At 45.6% G+C, this 14548-nt stretch overlaps 1 protein-coding gene across 2 annotated transcripts in view; it reads right to left on the bottom strand.

The window, feature by feature from the left end:
- LOC119949230 (solute carrier family 22 member 1-like) overlaps positions 1–14548 on the bottom strand; it is a 38362-nt gene that overhangs the window by 12951 nt on the left and 10863 nt on the right. The window contains exons 2-5 of one of the 2 annotated variants that reach the window (XM_038770832.1): positions 11979–12096; positions 8986–9154; positions 5738–5852; positions 2619–2725 (exon numbers count right to left, since the gene is read on the bottom strand). In XM_038770832.1, the coding sequence (XP_038626760.1) occupies positions 2619–2725; positions 5738–5852; positions 8986–9154; positions 11979–12096 (509 nt within the window). Of the gene's footprint in view, positions 1–2618; positions 2726–5737; positions 5853–8985; positions 9155–11941; positions 12097–14548 lie in introns of both variants that reach the window. The other variant, XM_038770823.1, reaches the window with a different exon arrangement.

Here is a 14548-nt window from a genome sequence, read left to right as displayed (position 1 = left end):
AATGCAAAAGAATTAGCAGACATGCTCCTTGCCCATAAAGAGTTTACAGTCTAGAGGAGGAGCGTACAGTTTAGCACTTAAAAGCTTAATGTATATTTATCAATCATGCACTAAAAAGCTGTATGGGAAAATCGCTTCACTTCTCTGTTCATCTTTCCTCATCTGTAAAATGGAAACTCAATGCCTAGTCTCCTTGCTACTTAGTCTGTGAGCCCCATGAAGGACAGGGACTGCTATGTCAATTCCAATTATATCTACCCTGGCACTTAATACAGTGATTGACAAATAAGTGCTTAACAGATACCACAGTTAATAATAATAATAATGGCATTTATTAAGCACTTACTATGTGCAAAGCACTGGGGAGGTTACAAGGTGATCAGGTTGTCCCACGGGGGGCTCCCAGTCTTAATCCCCATTTTACAGGTGAGGGAACTGAGGCCCAGAGAAGTGAAGTGACTTGCCCAAAGTCACACAGCTGACAATTGGCGGGGCTGGGATTTGAACCCATGACCTCTGACTCCAAAGCCCGTGCTCTTTCCACTGAGCCACGCTGCTTCCCTATAGTTAATGACCTGTGGGTGTCCCCTGCCTAACACCCCCAACGCAATTCCGTTCGTGCTGTGATGGCCCTGCGGGTGGGCGGAGAGGGGCTATTTGTTTTCTTAATGATGTGAATCTAGCTTTATTTTTATTTATTCTGGTGACTTGACACCTGTCCACATGCTTTGTTTTGTTGTCTGTCTCCCCCTTCTAGACTGTGAGCCCGTTGTTGGGTAGGGACCGTCTTTATATGTTGCCAATTTGTACTTCCCAAGCGCTTAGTACACTGCTCTGCACACAGTAAGCACTCAATAAATACGATTGAATGAATGAATGAATGAATGATTCCTGTTCTCAAGGATCTTGCAGCCTAGCAGGTGAGGTAGACACTAAAACAAATTACAAATAGAGAAAAGCACCAGAAATTGAGATCTGAATAGAAATGAGATCTGAATAGAAATGCTAGCTGGTGGGAAGAGGGTGTGGTGAATCTCCAAGTGCTTAGGAGGAGGTGAGGACTGTCCCTCATGGAACTCACAGCCTTAATCCCCATTTTACAGATGAGGAGACTGAGGCAGAGAGACGTTAAGTGACTTGCCCAAGGTCACGCAGAAGAGAAGTGGCAGAAATGGGATTGGATCCCAGGTCTTCTGACTCCGAGGCCTGTGCTCTTCCTCTAGCCCACGCTGCTTCACAATTAATACCATTGATTGATTGATAAAAAAATACAGATGTGGAGATTGAGACTCTCCATTAAATATAAATATAAACTTTGGGAAGTTATCTAACTTCTTAAGCCATACAGAAGTATAGAGATCTCCAGAGAAAGAAATTCCACAATCGCCTTCAGTCGTCCAGGGTTTAACAAGAGTCAGGGTTAGGAAACTTTTCAATTAATTGATAAAATATACAGATGTGGACATTAAGACTCTCCATTAAATATAAATATCAACTTTGGTAAGTTATCTAACTTCTTAAGCCATACAGAAGTGTAGAGATCTCCAGAGAAAGAAATTCCATAATCGCCTTCAGTCGTCCAGGGTTTAACAAGAGTCAGGGTTAGGAAACTTTTCCTTTTTCAGGGGCCAAACTAAATTCTTTAAGTTGACATTGCATTGTTTCAACCTCGTGCTCAGTCAGCTCTCGGCATAGAAATTGCTGTTCCCCATCCTCACTATAAGAGCTCATCGTTTTCTTTTTTATTTTTTATGGTATTTATTAAACACTTACTTTATGTCTAGCACCATTCTAAGCGCCGGGGAAGATACAAATTAATCAGGTTTGACACAGTCCCTGTTCTGCATGGGGCTCCTAGTCTAAGTAGGAGGAAATAGGATTTAATGCCCATTTTAATGTTGTGTAAATTCAAGCATAGACACATTAAGTGACCCGCCACAGGCCACATATCAGAGAAATGGAAGATCTGGGATTAGAACCCAGGTCTTCTGATTCCTGGGCCTGTGCTCTTTCCACTAGGCCATACTGTTTCTCATGGATAATTATTCTCTTTCCTCTAAGAGGAGGAATCTGGCTCTTGAACCTTTCTGCTGAGGTCTTGCTTTAAAGCTTCCTTTCATTAGCATGATGGGTTTCCTCGGAGCTCTCGCCTAGCTCTCCACATCTTTCTTTGGTGTGGAGCACAGTGCTGATTTACAGGTGAAGAACAAGATATCTCAAATGTCCTTGCACTGATGTTCAGTGCTTCCTTCCAAATATGAACGTGATCATTTATGTCTAGCCACGAGGTTACACTTGCCTCTACCCAGGTTAAGCGGTACAGAGGCAAGGTGGGAAGGGAAGAGGAAAAGAAGGATGAGGAGGAGCGGGAAGATGACAAAAGGGAGGAGGAAGAAGAAAAAAGGAAGAGGAAGAGGAGGAGAAGAAAGACGGAACCAGGGCCGGGTTCACTTGGGTACAGACCAATTATTTCTGCCAGTTCACCATGAATGACGTTCCACACGGAAGATAAAACACTCAAAGTAAGCAATAGTTCAATTCCACAAAACAACCAACGATTTCACCCCAGGTCGGGAATTTAGCGCCTGCAACAAACCTTATTGGGAATCTTCCCTTACCAGTTGTACATCAGAATTAAAGTGTGTTTCCTCATCTGCGGGGTGCTGAACAGATCCACAAAGGATGGGTTCCGTTTTTCAAAACTGTCCTCTTCAAAGGAAAGAGTCTAGGAAAGAAAATGGTCTGCGCTTATTACTCAATCAATCCCATTTTTTGAGCACTTTCTGGGTGTGGAGTACTGTACTAAGCGCTTGGGAGAGTACAGTATAACAGAGTTGACAGAAATGCTCCCTGCCCACGGTGAGTTTATAGTCTGGAGGGAGGGAGTCAGCAACCAGGAAGGGTCACTTCATTTTTTATTTTGTAAAGTTAACCTGCCCTATGAGGACTACTAAAACTCCTGAGGGGAGTGTCAGCTTGGACATCACATCAGATTTCTGCTTCCTCCATCTACACTGGGTTTTTACCAGGGCTGTAACTCAAAAGGATATGGGGACAATTCAATCAATCAACATTGAAATCAAACTATATTTATTCATATTAACATCCATCTCCCCCTCTAGACTGTACGTTTGTTGTAAGCAGGGAATGTGTGTGTATATTGTTATACTGTACTCTGAGCGCTTAGTACTGTGTTTTGCACACAGTCATCTCTCAATAAATGATGGAATGAATATGAAAATTTCAATTCAGTCTTCAGTCCATCAGTGGTATTTATTGAGGGCTCACTGTGTTCAGAGCACTGTACTAAGCACTTGGGAGTGTGCAGTACAAATAAGTGTAAGACAATCCCTGTCCACAAGCAGCTTACAATCTAGAGGGGGGAGACTGACATTATATGAATTAAGGATATGTACAAAAGTGCTGTGGGGCTGAGGAAGGGGTGAATATTAAAGCGCTTAAGACAGGGAAGTGAGGGCTTAGTTAGTGAAGGTCTTTTGAAGGAGATGTGATTTTTAGTAGGGCTTTGAAGGAGAGGAGAGTTGGGTCTGTCAGCTAGGAAGGGGAAGGGAGCTCCACACCAGAGGAAGCCAAGAGGTCGGAGATGAGATAGAGATTGAGGCACAGTGGGAAGGTTAGTGTCAGGAAATAAAGTGTGTGGGTAAGGCTGGTAGTGGTCTTCCATATTGGGCTGTTGAAGGTAAGCTCCCTGTGGCAGGGACTTTGTCTACCAAGTGCCCTCCCAAGTGTTTAGTACAGTGCTCTGCAAATAGTAAGCGGTCAATTAATACGATTGACTGCTTGGTTGCAGCACAGAGGTGAAGACCTACAGGAAACCCAGAGGAGCTCTGAAGATGGGTAAGCAACCATCTTCATATTCAAATTTTCCTATTCATTCAATCATTTATTGAGAGATCAATAATAATAATACTAATAATGGCATTTTATTAAGCGCTTACTATGTGCAAAGCACTGTTCTAAGCGCTGGGAGGATACAAGGTGATCGGGTTGTCCCACGGGGGGCTCACAGTCTTCATCCCCATTTGGCAGATGAGGGAACTGAGGCTCAGAGAAGTTAAGTGACTGGCCCAAGGTCACACAGCAGACATGTGGCGGAGCTGGGATTCGAACCCATGACCTCTGACTCCAAAGCCCGGGCTCTTTCCACTGAGCCATGCTGCTTCTCTAAAAATGGCATTTATTAAGCACTTACTATGTGCAAAGCACTGTTCTAAGCGCTGGGGGCATACAAGGTGACCAGGTTGTCCCACGGGGGGCTCACAGTCTTAATCCTCATTGTACAGATGAGGCAACTGAGGCCCAGAGAAGTGAGGCGACTTGCCCAAAGTCACACAGCTGACAATTGGCAGAGCCGGGATTTGAACCCACGACCTCTGACTCCAAAGCCCGGGCTCTTTCCACTGAGCCACGCTGCTTCTCTAAAAATGGCATTTATTAAGCACTTACTATGTGCAAAGCACTGTTCTAAGCACTGGGGAGGTTACAAGGTGATCAGGTTGTCCCATGGGGGGCTCACAGTCTTCATCCTCATTGTACAGATGAGGCAACTGAGGCCCAGAGAAGTGAAGCAACTTGCCCAAAGTCACACAGCTGACAATTGGCGGAGCCGGGATTTGAACCCACGACCTCTGACTCCAAAGCCCACGCTCTTTCCATTGAGCCACGCGGTTAAGACTAATTAAGATTACTGTGTGCAAAACACAGTGCTAAGCGCTCAGAGTACAGTACAACAATATACACACATATTCCCTGTCTACAACAAACGTACAGTCTAGAGGGGGAGATGGATGTTAATGTGAATAAATATATTTTGATTCCAGTGTTGATTGAATGAATTATCCTTTTGAGTTACAGTCCTGGTAAAACCCCCGTGCACAGTAAACATTTGGTCCCATGTCCTCCTTGGGCCTCTGCCTCAGGGAGACAGAAAGAGGGGCCCGTTGGGATCATCACAGGCTGAAACCCTCACAGTTGCAAATCAGACAGGGGCTCATCTTCCTAAAGGAGAGCCATCTCCTGAAGTTCCAGACGGGATCTAGAACCAAAATCAAAAAGCATTTCCATTTTGGGGGTTTCAACGCTTCAATCCTCCGGAAAAAGAAGGGCACCCTACCCCCATCCCTGCTTGTTGCCTCACGAAACAGCTCCTGGCTGATGTGTTTCCATGCAGGGAAGAGGACACCAAGGAATGCCTCTGGAAAAGGGTGGCTTTGTGGAGAGAGCCTGGGCTCAGGAGTCAGAAGGACCTGACTCCCAGTTTAGCCAATTGCACTCGGTGTGAACTTGGGCAAGTCGCTTAACTTCTCTGTGCCTCAGTTTCTTCAACAGTAAACGGGAATACCTGTTTTCCTTCCTACGTAAGAGTGTGAGCCCCCGCTGATTTACGTGGCCTAGTGGAAAGAGCAGGGGCCTGAGGATGTGGGTTCTAATCCCAACTCGGCCGTGTGTCTGCTACGTGACCTCAGGCAGGTCATTTCACTGGGCTTCAGTTCCCTCATCTGTAAAACGGGGATTAAGACTTCGAGCCGCATGTGGGACAGGGATTGGGTCCGACCTGATTACCTCGTATCTACCCCAGCGCTTAGAACAGTGCTTGGTACATAGTAAGCGCTTAACAAATACCACAATTATTATTATTATTATTATCTACCCAAGATGGTGGTCAACGAGGGCAGGAGGTTTAACCGAAAGCAGTGGCCACATTCCTTCTCCATACCTTCATGCTGTCCGGCAGCCGTTTTCCATTCCTCTGGGCAATGTGATCCACGATCTCGATCGCTTCTTCGTTTCTCTTTTGGGAGAGCAGCCAGCGGGGAGACTCTGGCAGGCACCTTCGGGAACAAGCAATAACCTCTGATCAAAGAGTTAATGGCTTTCAGACATGGAAATCTAGGGGATCTGAATTTCCAGATCTCCCTAAATTTGGACCCTGATCCGACAGAAAGATTGACTTGTGGCTCCTTCTCCTCTCCCCCTCCAGCATCATTAACTCAATAATCAATCCATCAGTGGTATTCACTGAGGGCTTAATGTGTGCAGAGTACTGTACTGAGCGCTTAGGAGAGTACATTATTATAGACTTGGTAGACATGTTCCCCATCCACAAGGAGCTGTCAGTCTAGAGGCGGGGACAGGCATCAATATTAATGAGAAGCAGTGTGGCTTAACGGAAAGAGCCCGGTCTTGGGAGGCAGAGGTCGTGGGTTCTGATCCCGGCTCCGCCTCTTGTCAGCTGTGTGACTTTGGGCAAGTCACTTCACTTCTCTGTGCCTCAGTTACCTCATCTGTAAAATGGGAATATGGACTGTGAGCCCCACGTGGGACAACTTAATAACCTTGTATCTACCCCAGCGCTTAGAACAGTGCTTGGAACATAGTAAGCGCTTAACAAATACCATTGTTATTATTATATTTAATGAAGAAATTATGGATACATACCTAAGCGCCCTGGAGCTGAAGGAGGGGTAAATAATAATAATAATGTTGGCATTTGTCAAGCGCTTACTATGCGCAAAGCACTGTTCTAAGCGCTGGGGAAGTTACAAGGTGATCAGGTTGTCCCATGGGAGGGTCACAGTCTTCATCCCCATTTTACAGATGAGGGAACTGAGGCATAGAGAAGTGAAGTGACTTGCCCAAAGTCACACAGCTGATGATTGGCAGAGGCAGGGTTTGAACCCATGACCGCGGACTCCAAAGCCCAGGCTCTTTCCACTGGGCCACGCTGCTTCTCCATTAAGGGTATGAATAAAAAACCAACAGGACCGTGTCCAAAGACAACCTGGATGATCGAAACCGGATTCAACTGGTTGTGTTACAGAGCAAAAACCGCCACTCTATCCAGGGAAAAAGACTTTCCCTGTCCCCATTGTATGATTGCATAAAGCCTTCTGGCTCATTTGAATGAAACCAGTTAAGTTTTCACTTGACCATCTCATTTCCTCCATGATGATGCTTATCCAAGGAAGGGAATGAAGTTACTGGGATTTGGAGGTTTGTATTTCCAGGACTGGAAGTCCTAGTGGCAACAGCAGTGCTTGGGAGTCAGAAGACATGGGTTCTAATCCCATCTCCTCCACTAGTCCGCTGTGTGACCTTGGGCAAGTCCCTTAGCTTCCCTGTGCCTCATCTGTAAAATGGGGATTAAGACTATTAGACCCCCATGGGACGAACTGATTCCTTTGTATCTACCCCAGCGCCTAGCAGATACCATAATTATGAACTATGATTATGATTATTAAGAATGGCCCAAGTCTACCCAGTGTGGCTCAGTGGAAAGAGCCCGGGCTTTGGAGTCAGAGGTCATGGGTTCAAATCCCGACTCTGCCAACTGTCAGCTGTGTGACTTTGGGCAAGTCACTTCACTTCTCTGTGCCTCAGTTAACTCATCTGTAAAATGGGGATGAAGACTGTGAGCCCCCCGTGGGACAACCTGATCACTTTGTATCCTCCCCAGCGCATAGAACAGTGCTTTGCACATAGTAAACGTTTAACAAACGCCATCATTATGATTATTATTCCCCCTCTGGTTTAGCGGGGGTTTGTTGCTTCAGTGGGTTTTTTTTTTTATATGGCATTTGTTAAGCATTTTCTATATAATAATAATAATAATTGTATATTATATACTATAGGCCAGGCACTGTATTAAGTACTGGGGTAAATAGAAGTTAATTCATGTCATTCATTCAATCATATTTACTGAGCGCTTACTGTGTGCAGAGCACTGTACTAAGCTCTTGGAAAGTACAATTGGGCAACAAATAGAGCCAATCCCCACCCAACAACGGGCTCAGAGTCTAGTCCTGCATGGGACTCCCAGCATTAATTCCCATTTTATGGATGAAGGAACTGAGGCACAGAAAAGTTAAGTGATTTGCCCCAGGTTATACAGCAGTCAAGTAGCAGAGCGAGGATTAGAACCTAGGTCCTTCTGACTCCCAGGGCCGTGGTCTATCCACTAGGCCATGCCATTAACAGAGTTAGACACTTTCCCTGTCCACAAGGAGCTTACAGTCTAGAGAGGAGTTTATTATTATTATTATTATCATCATCAATATCATTTGGGGTTGCACAATTGCGTGAAATCCGGATTTAAGGGGGGCCTTGAGTGGGAGCTACTCTTTGGGTGCCCACTCAGTTTGGCACATCAACGCTGACTACTGCTGCATTGTTCTTTCCCAAGTGCTTAGTACCGTGCTCTGCACACAAAAAGTGCTTAGTAAAAACGATTGAATTGAATGAATAATAATAATAACCATGATGATGGCATTTGTTAAGCGCTTACTATGTACCTGTATATATGTATATATGTTTGTACATATTTATTACTCTATTTATTTATTTATTTTACTTGTACATATCTATTCTATTTATTTTATTTTGTTAGTACGTTTGGTTTTGTTCTCTGTCTCCCCCTGTTAGACTGTGAGCCCACTGTTGGGCAGGGACCGTCTCTATGTGTTGCCAACTTGTACTTCCCAAGCGCTTAGCACAGTGCTCTGCACACAGTAAGTGCTCAATAAATATGACTGATTGATTGCCAAGCACTGTTCTGAGAGGTGGGGGGGATACAAGGTTGTCCCATTTGGGGCTCACAGTCTTAATCACCATTTTACAGACGAGGTAACTGAGGCACAGACTTGCCCAAAGTCACACAGCTGACAAGTGGCGGAGCCGGAATTAGAACCCGTGACCTCGGACTCCCAAGCCTGGGCTCTTTCCACTGAGCCACGCTGCTTCCCCTGCACACAACACAGGCCAGGCGGAGCTATTAGATGAATTCCACCCGAGGCAGAACCTTTCAGTGTGCTGGACCCTCACTCAAACCCACTTTGATGACCAGGGTCTCACTATAACAGGCAGCCTCCCTGTCCGGAGGAAGATAAGACCCCCTCATTCCTGCTGCCCACCAGGCGGTTTGAGTAAAGACAGCCCCCCCTGAATGCCAGAAGGGTGGGTACTCACCAGTAGTAGAGCAAGAAGAGGAAGCTCGGCAGGGTGACGGCAAACTGCAGCCACCTCCAGTGAGGAACTGCGTAGGCCACTCCGGAAAGGACCACCAGGCCAATGGCGAAGGCCATCTGGTACAAAATGGCCACGGTTCTCCGGTAGCTCAAGCCAACAAACTCTGTGACTGAAGCAGAGGCCAGAGGATGTCCTCAAGAAGGGGCAACGCGAGGACCCCTTGGTCAGAGAGGCTACAGGATTTGTAACTTTCCCAGGTGGGTTACTCTCTCCCTTTCATTCATTCAGTCAATCGTACTTATTGAGCGCTTACTGTGTGCAGAGCACTGTACTAAGCGCTTGGGAAGTACAAGTTGGCAACCCTGCTCTGAGGGTCAAGATTGACTGATTCTGCGAACTCCATGTGGCCAATTAGGATTACCACATTAATCTCTTTAATTCCTGCTACAACGCTATGCCCACAGGTGAAGTTCACTTGGTGCAAAATAGCCATCGTTGTCCTGTAGTTCAAACTCACAATCTTGGTGACAAGTCAGTCATTCGTCTTTACTGAGTGCTGACTGAGGGCAGAGCACTGTACTAAGTGCTGAGGAGAGGACAACAGAACAATAAACAGACGCATTCCCTGCCCACAATGAGTTTACGGGCTAGAGGGGGAGACAGACGTTAATATAAAGAAGTTACAGATATGTACAAAAGCTCTGTGGGGCTGGACATTAATCAAAATAAATAAATTATCGATATATACATACGTACTGTGGGGCTGGGAGCGGGGATGAGTAAAGGGAGAGAGTCAGGGCAAGAAATTACAGATATGTACAAAAGTGCTGTGGAGCTGGACATTAATCGAAATAAATAAATTATCGATATATACATACGTACTGTGGGGCTGGGAGTGGGGATGAGTAAAGGGAGAGAGTCAGGGCAAGAAATTACAGATATGTACAAAAGTGCTGTGGAGCTGGACATTAATAGAAACAAATAAATAACAGATATATACATAAGTACTGTGGGGCTGGGAGCGGGGATGAGTAAAAGGGAGAGTCAGGGCAAGAAATTACAGATATGTACAAAAGTGCTGTGGAGCTGGACATTAATAGAAATAAATAAATAACAGATATATACATACGTACTGTGGGGCTGGGAGTGGGGATGAGTAAAGGGAGAGAGTCAGGGCAAGAAATTACAGATACGTACAAAAGTGCTGTGGAGCTGGACATTAACAGAAATAAATAACAGATATATACATACGTACTGTGGGGCTGGGAGTGGGGATGAGTAAAGGGAGAGAGTCAGGGCAAGAAATTACAGATACGTACAAAAGTGCTGTGGAGCTGGACATTAATAGAAATAAATAACAGATATATACATAAGTACTGTGGGGCTGGGAGTGGGGATGAGTAAAGGGAAAGAGTCAGGGCATGAAATTACAGATATGTACAAAAGTGCTGTGGAGCTGGACATTAATAGAAATAAATAACAGATATATACATAAGTACTGTGGGGCTGGGAGCGGGGATGAGTAAAGGGAGAGAGTCAGGGCGATGCAGAAGGGGGTGGCAGAAGGGGAAAGGGGGGGCTTAATCAGGGAAGGTCTCTGGAGGAGATGTGCCTTCAATAAGGCTTTGAACGGGGGGAGAGCCAATGTCTGTCGGATATGAAACAGACTGACTGAAGCAAAGGCTGGGAATGTCCCCAAGAAAGGACACAGCCAAGTCAGCCAGCGGGAGAAACCCCGGTTAGAGAAGCTCCAGAGCTCCAGGACCTGTAACTTTCCCAGGTGGATTACAACTTACCTGCTCTGAGTGTCTGTCAAGACATACTTAGACTGTGAGCCTCATGTGGGACAGGGACTGTGTCCAACGTGATTAGCTAGTAGCTACCCCGGCGCTTAGAATAGTGCTTGACACTTAGTAAGCACTTAACAACTATCATTATATATATATATAATATATGTATATATATAATAAAGGCATCAGCCTAGTGGAAAGAGCAAGACCTGGGTTCTAATCTTAGCCTTCCCACTTTCCTGCAGTGGGAACTCACCAAGCAAGTCGCTTAACTTCGCTGTTCCCGATTTCCCTCTTCTGTTAAAATAGGGATCCAATCCCTGTTCTCCCTCCTAATCCTATTCCCACACGGGACTGTGAGCCCTATGTGGGACAGGGTCTGTGTCCAACCCTATTCACTCATATCTACCCCAGCGCATAATACAGTGCTTGGCTCCTAGTCAAGTGCTTAATAAATGCCACAATTATTATGATTATTACTATGCAACAGCTAGTTCCAAAAGAATGAACTATTTCTCCCAAATATTCATGAAAAGGGAAAAACCTGTTGAATGCCTGAATTTCTGTCATTTTCCCCACTCTAGGGAAAAGGTACCTTAGCTCTAATAACAATAATAATAATGATGGCAAAGCACTGTTCTAAGCGCTGGGGAGGATATAAGGTGATCAGGTTGTCCCACGTGGGGCTCACAGTCTTAATCCCCATTTTACAGATGAGGCAACTGAGGCACAGAGAAGTTAAGTGACGTGCCCACAGTCCCACAGCTGACAATTGGCAGAGCTGGGATTTGAACCCATGACCTCTGACTCCCAAATCCGTGCTCTTTCCACCGAGCAACGCTGCTCTACTTTCTCCTAAGTCTCTATCTGGACCGGGATCGTGTTTATTGTTACAGTGCGCTCTCCCAAGCACTTAGTACGGTGCTTTGCACACAGTAAGAGCTCAGTAAATACCATTGGATGAATAACCGTCCCAATTCACCTTGGGCAAGATAATGATAATAATATTTGTTAAGCACTTATTACTTGTCAAAAACTGTACCAAGCGCTGGGGCAGATTCAAGTGAAGCAGATCGGACCCAATCCCTATCCCGCATGGGACTCGCATTTTAAGGAGGAGGGTCAGGCTGACTGCTTATTTAACCACTGGAAGGGGCATTCATTACTCAGGATGTAGCCACAAGTCCAGCTCCCTTTGCTGACCATTCCCTGGAGTAAGCGAAAGATCAGCACGGACGGATAGTTGGGCGAGAAGGCCATGAGCACCCCGGAGACGGAATTGATGAAGATGGTGACCAAGAGGCACATCTTGCGGCCGAACCTACGGGGGAAACAAAGGCAGGGAGAGAAAAAAGGCAGGCCGCGGTCAGGGGCTTGTCAAAGGTCAGTGGTTCGAATTTATTCATTCATTCATTCATTCATTCAATCGTATTTATTGAGCGCTTACTGTGTGCAGAGCACTGTACTAAGCGCTTGGGAAGTCCAAGTCGGCAACATATAGAGGCGGTCCCTACCCAACAACGGGCTCACAGTCTAGAAGGGAGAGACGGACAACAAAACAAAACACGGAGGCAGGCGTCAAAATCGTCAGAACAAATAGAATTAAAGCTATATGCACATCATTAACAAAATAAATAGAACAGGAAATGCGTACAAGGGAAAGAAATAGCTTGTGCATATAGCTATAATCATTAACAAAATAAAAGGAATAGTAAATACGTACTAAACGTTTTCCAGTGGCTGTTACCACTGTCCAAATACTTCCTAACATAGTGTTGTGATGACCCAGCCAAGAGGACACTGCTGAGGCATCAGTTTCCCAGCTCCCCAACAGAATGGGAAGGCCCCCTCAATTTCCTCCCACTTGCTTTCAGTCACACCAACTTGAGAATAATAATTGAGGGCTTCGTGTGTGCAGAGCACTGTATTAGGAAACTACAATAACACAATAAACAGACACATTGCTTACAGCCTAGGGGTTGATTTGGGGGCCAGCCTCCCAACAGAATGTGGAGCCCAAGTCAAAAGAAGTCAATCATTTCGAGTGGATTTCATCCTTTTGAGAAGGCAGGGTGGCCTTAAGGAAAGATCACATGCCAGGGAGTCATGAGACTAATCCTGGCTCTGCCACTTGCCCACTGTTTGACCCTGGGCAACTCTCTTAACTTCTCTGGGCTACAAAATGGGGATTTAATACCTGTTCTCCCTCCCCTTTAGACTGTGAGCCCCTTGTGGGACAGGATTCTAATCAGATTAGTCTGATTTGATTATCCTGTATCTACTAGAGGACCTACCAGAGATGCAGCGTGGCTTAGTGGAAAGAGCACGGGCTTTGGAGTCAGAGGTCATGGGTTTGAATCCTGCCTCTGCCACTTGCCAGCTGTGTAACTTTGGGCAAGTCACTTAACTTCTCTGTGCCTCAGTTCCCTCACCTGTAAAATGGGGACGAAGACTGCAAGCCCCGTGTGGGACAACCTGATAACCTTGTATCTACCCCAGAGCTTAGAACAGTGCTTTGGACATAGTAAGCACTTAACAAATACCATCATTATTATTATTATTACCACAGTTCTTGGAAATTAGTAGATGCTTAACAAATACCAAGATTATCTGCTAGATTGTAGGCTTTTATTATCTACTGTCCTCTCCCAAGTGTTTAGTACAAGGTTCTGCCCAGAGTAAGCACCCAGATATTACTGCTTGCTTGCTTGATTGATTAATTGGTCTCCACAGAGTACAGTGGTGGATAGAGCAGAGGACTGGGAGTCAGAAGGACTTGGGTGCTAATCCTGACTCTGTCACTTGGCTGCTGGGTGACTTTGGGCAAGTCACTTCACTTCTCTGTGTCTCCGTTCCCTCATCTGTAAAATGGGGATGAAGACTGTGAGCCCCATGTGGAACATGGACTGTGTCCAACCTGATTAACTCGTATCTACCCCAGTGTTTAGTACAGTGCCTGGCACCAAGTAAGCACTCAACAAATACGATAAAAAAATGGTCAAGGTGTTTGTGCACATTAACACCTGAGCCTTTCGCCCAGGAATAGCTGAACCAGAAGGTTCAGTTCTGGTTCCCTTCTATTCTCCATCTACATCCACTCCCTTGGAGAACTCATTCACTCCCATGGCTTCAACGACCACCTCAATGCAGATGATACCCAAATCTAACATCTCCAGCTCTGATCTCTCTCCCTCTCTGCAGCCTCACATTTCCTTTTGAAGACGTCTCTACTTGGACAGTCTCTCGTCACCTCAAGCTTAACATATCCAAAACAGAACTCCTGAAATTCCCACCCAAACCCTGCCCTCCCCTTGACTTTCCCTTCACTGTAGTTGGCACCACCATCCTTCCTGTCTCACAAGCCCATAACCTTGGCATTATGCTTGACTTCTCTCTCTCATTCAACCCACATAGTCAATCCATCACTAAATCCTGCCGGTCCCACCTTCACAACATCTCTAAAATCCACCCTTTCCTCTCCATCCAAAATGCTACCACATTAGCACAATCACTCATCCTATCCTGCCTGGATTACTGTTTTGGCCTTCTTACTGACCTCCCAGCCTCCTGCCTCACTCCTCCAAAAACTCCAGTGGTTATCTATCCACCTCCACATCAAACAAAAACTCCTCACCTTTGGCTTTAAAACACTCAGTCACCTTGCCCCCGCTTACCTCACCTCGCTACTCTCTTACTACAACCCAGCCCACCCACTTCACTCCTTTAATTAAGGCTAACCTTCTCAACGTGCCTCGTTCTCACCTATCTCACCA

Source organism: Tachyglossus aculeatus, chromosome 2 (assembly GCF_015852505.1).
Source record: "Tachyglossus aculeatus isolate mTacAcu1 chromosome 2, mTacAcu1.pri, whole genome shotgun sequence".
Taxonomy (NCBI): Eukaryota; Metazoa; Chordata; class Mammalia; order Monotremata; family Tachyglossidae; genus Tachyglossus; species Tachyglossus aculeatus.
The sequence above is the reverse complement of the archived record's forward strand: the minus strand, read 5'-3'. Positions and strand labels throughout refer to the sequence as shown.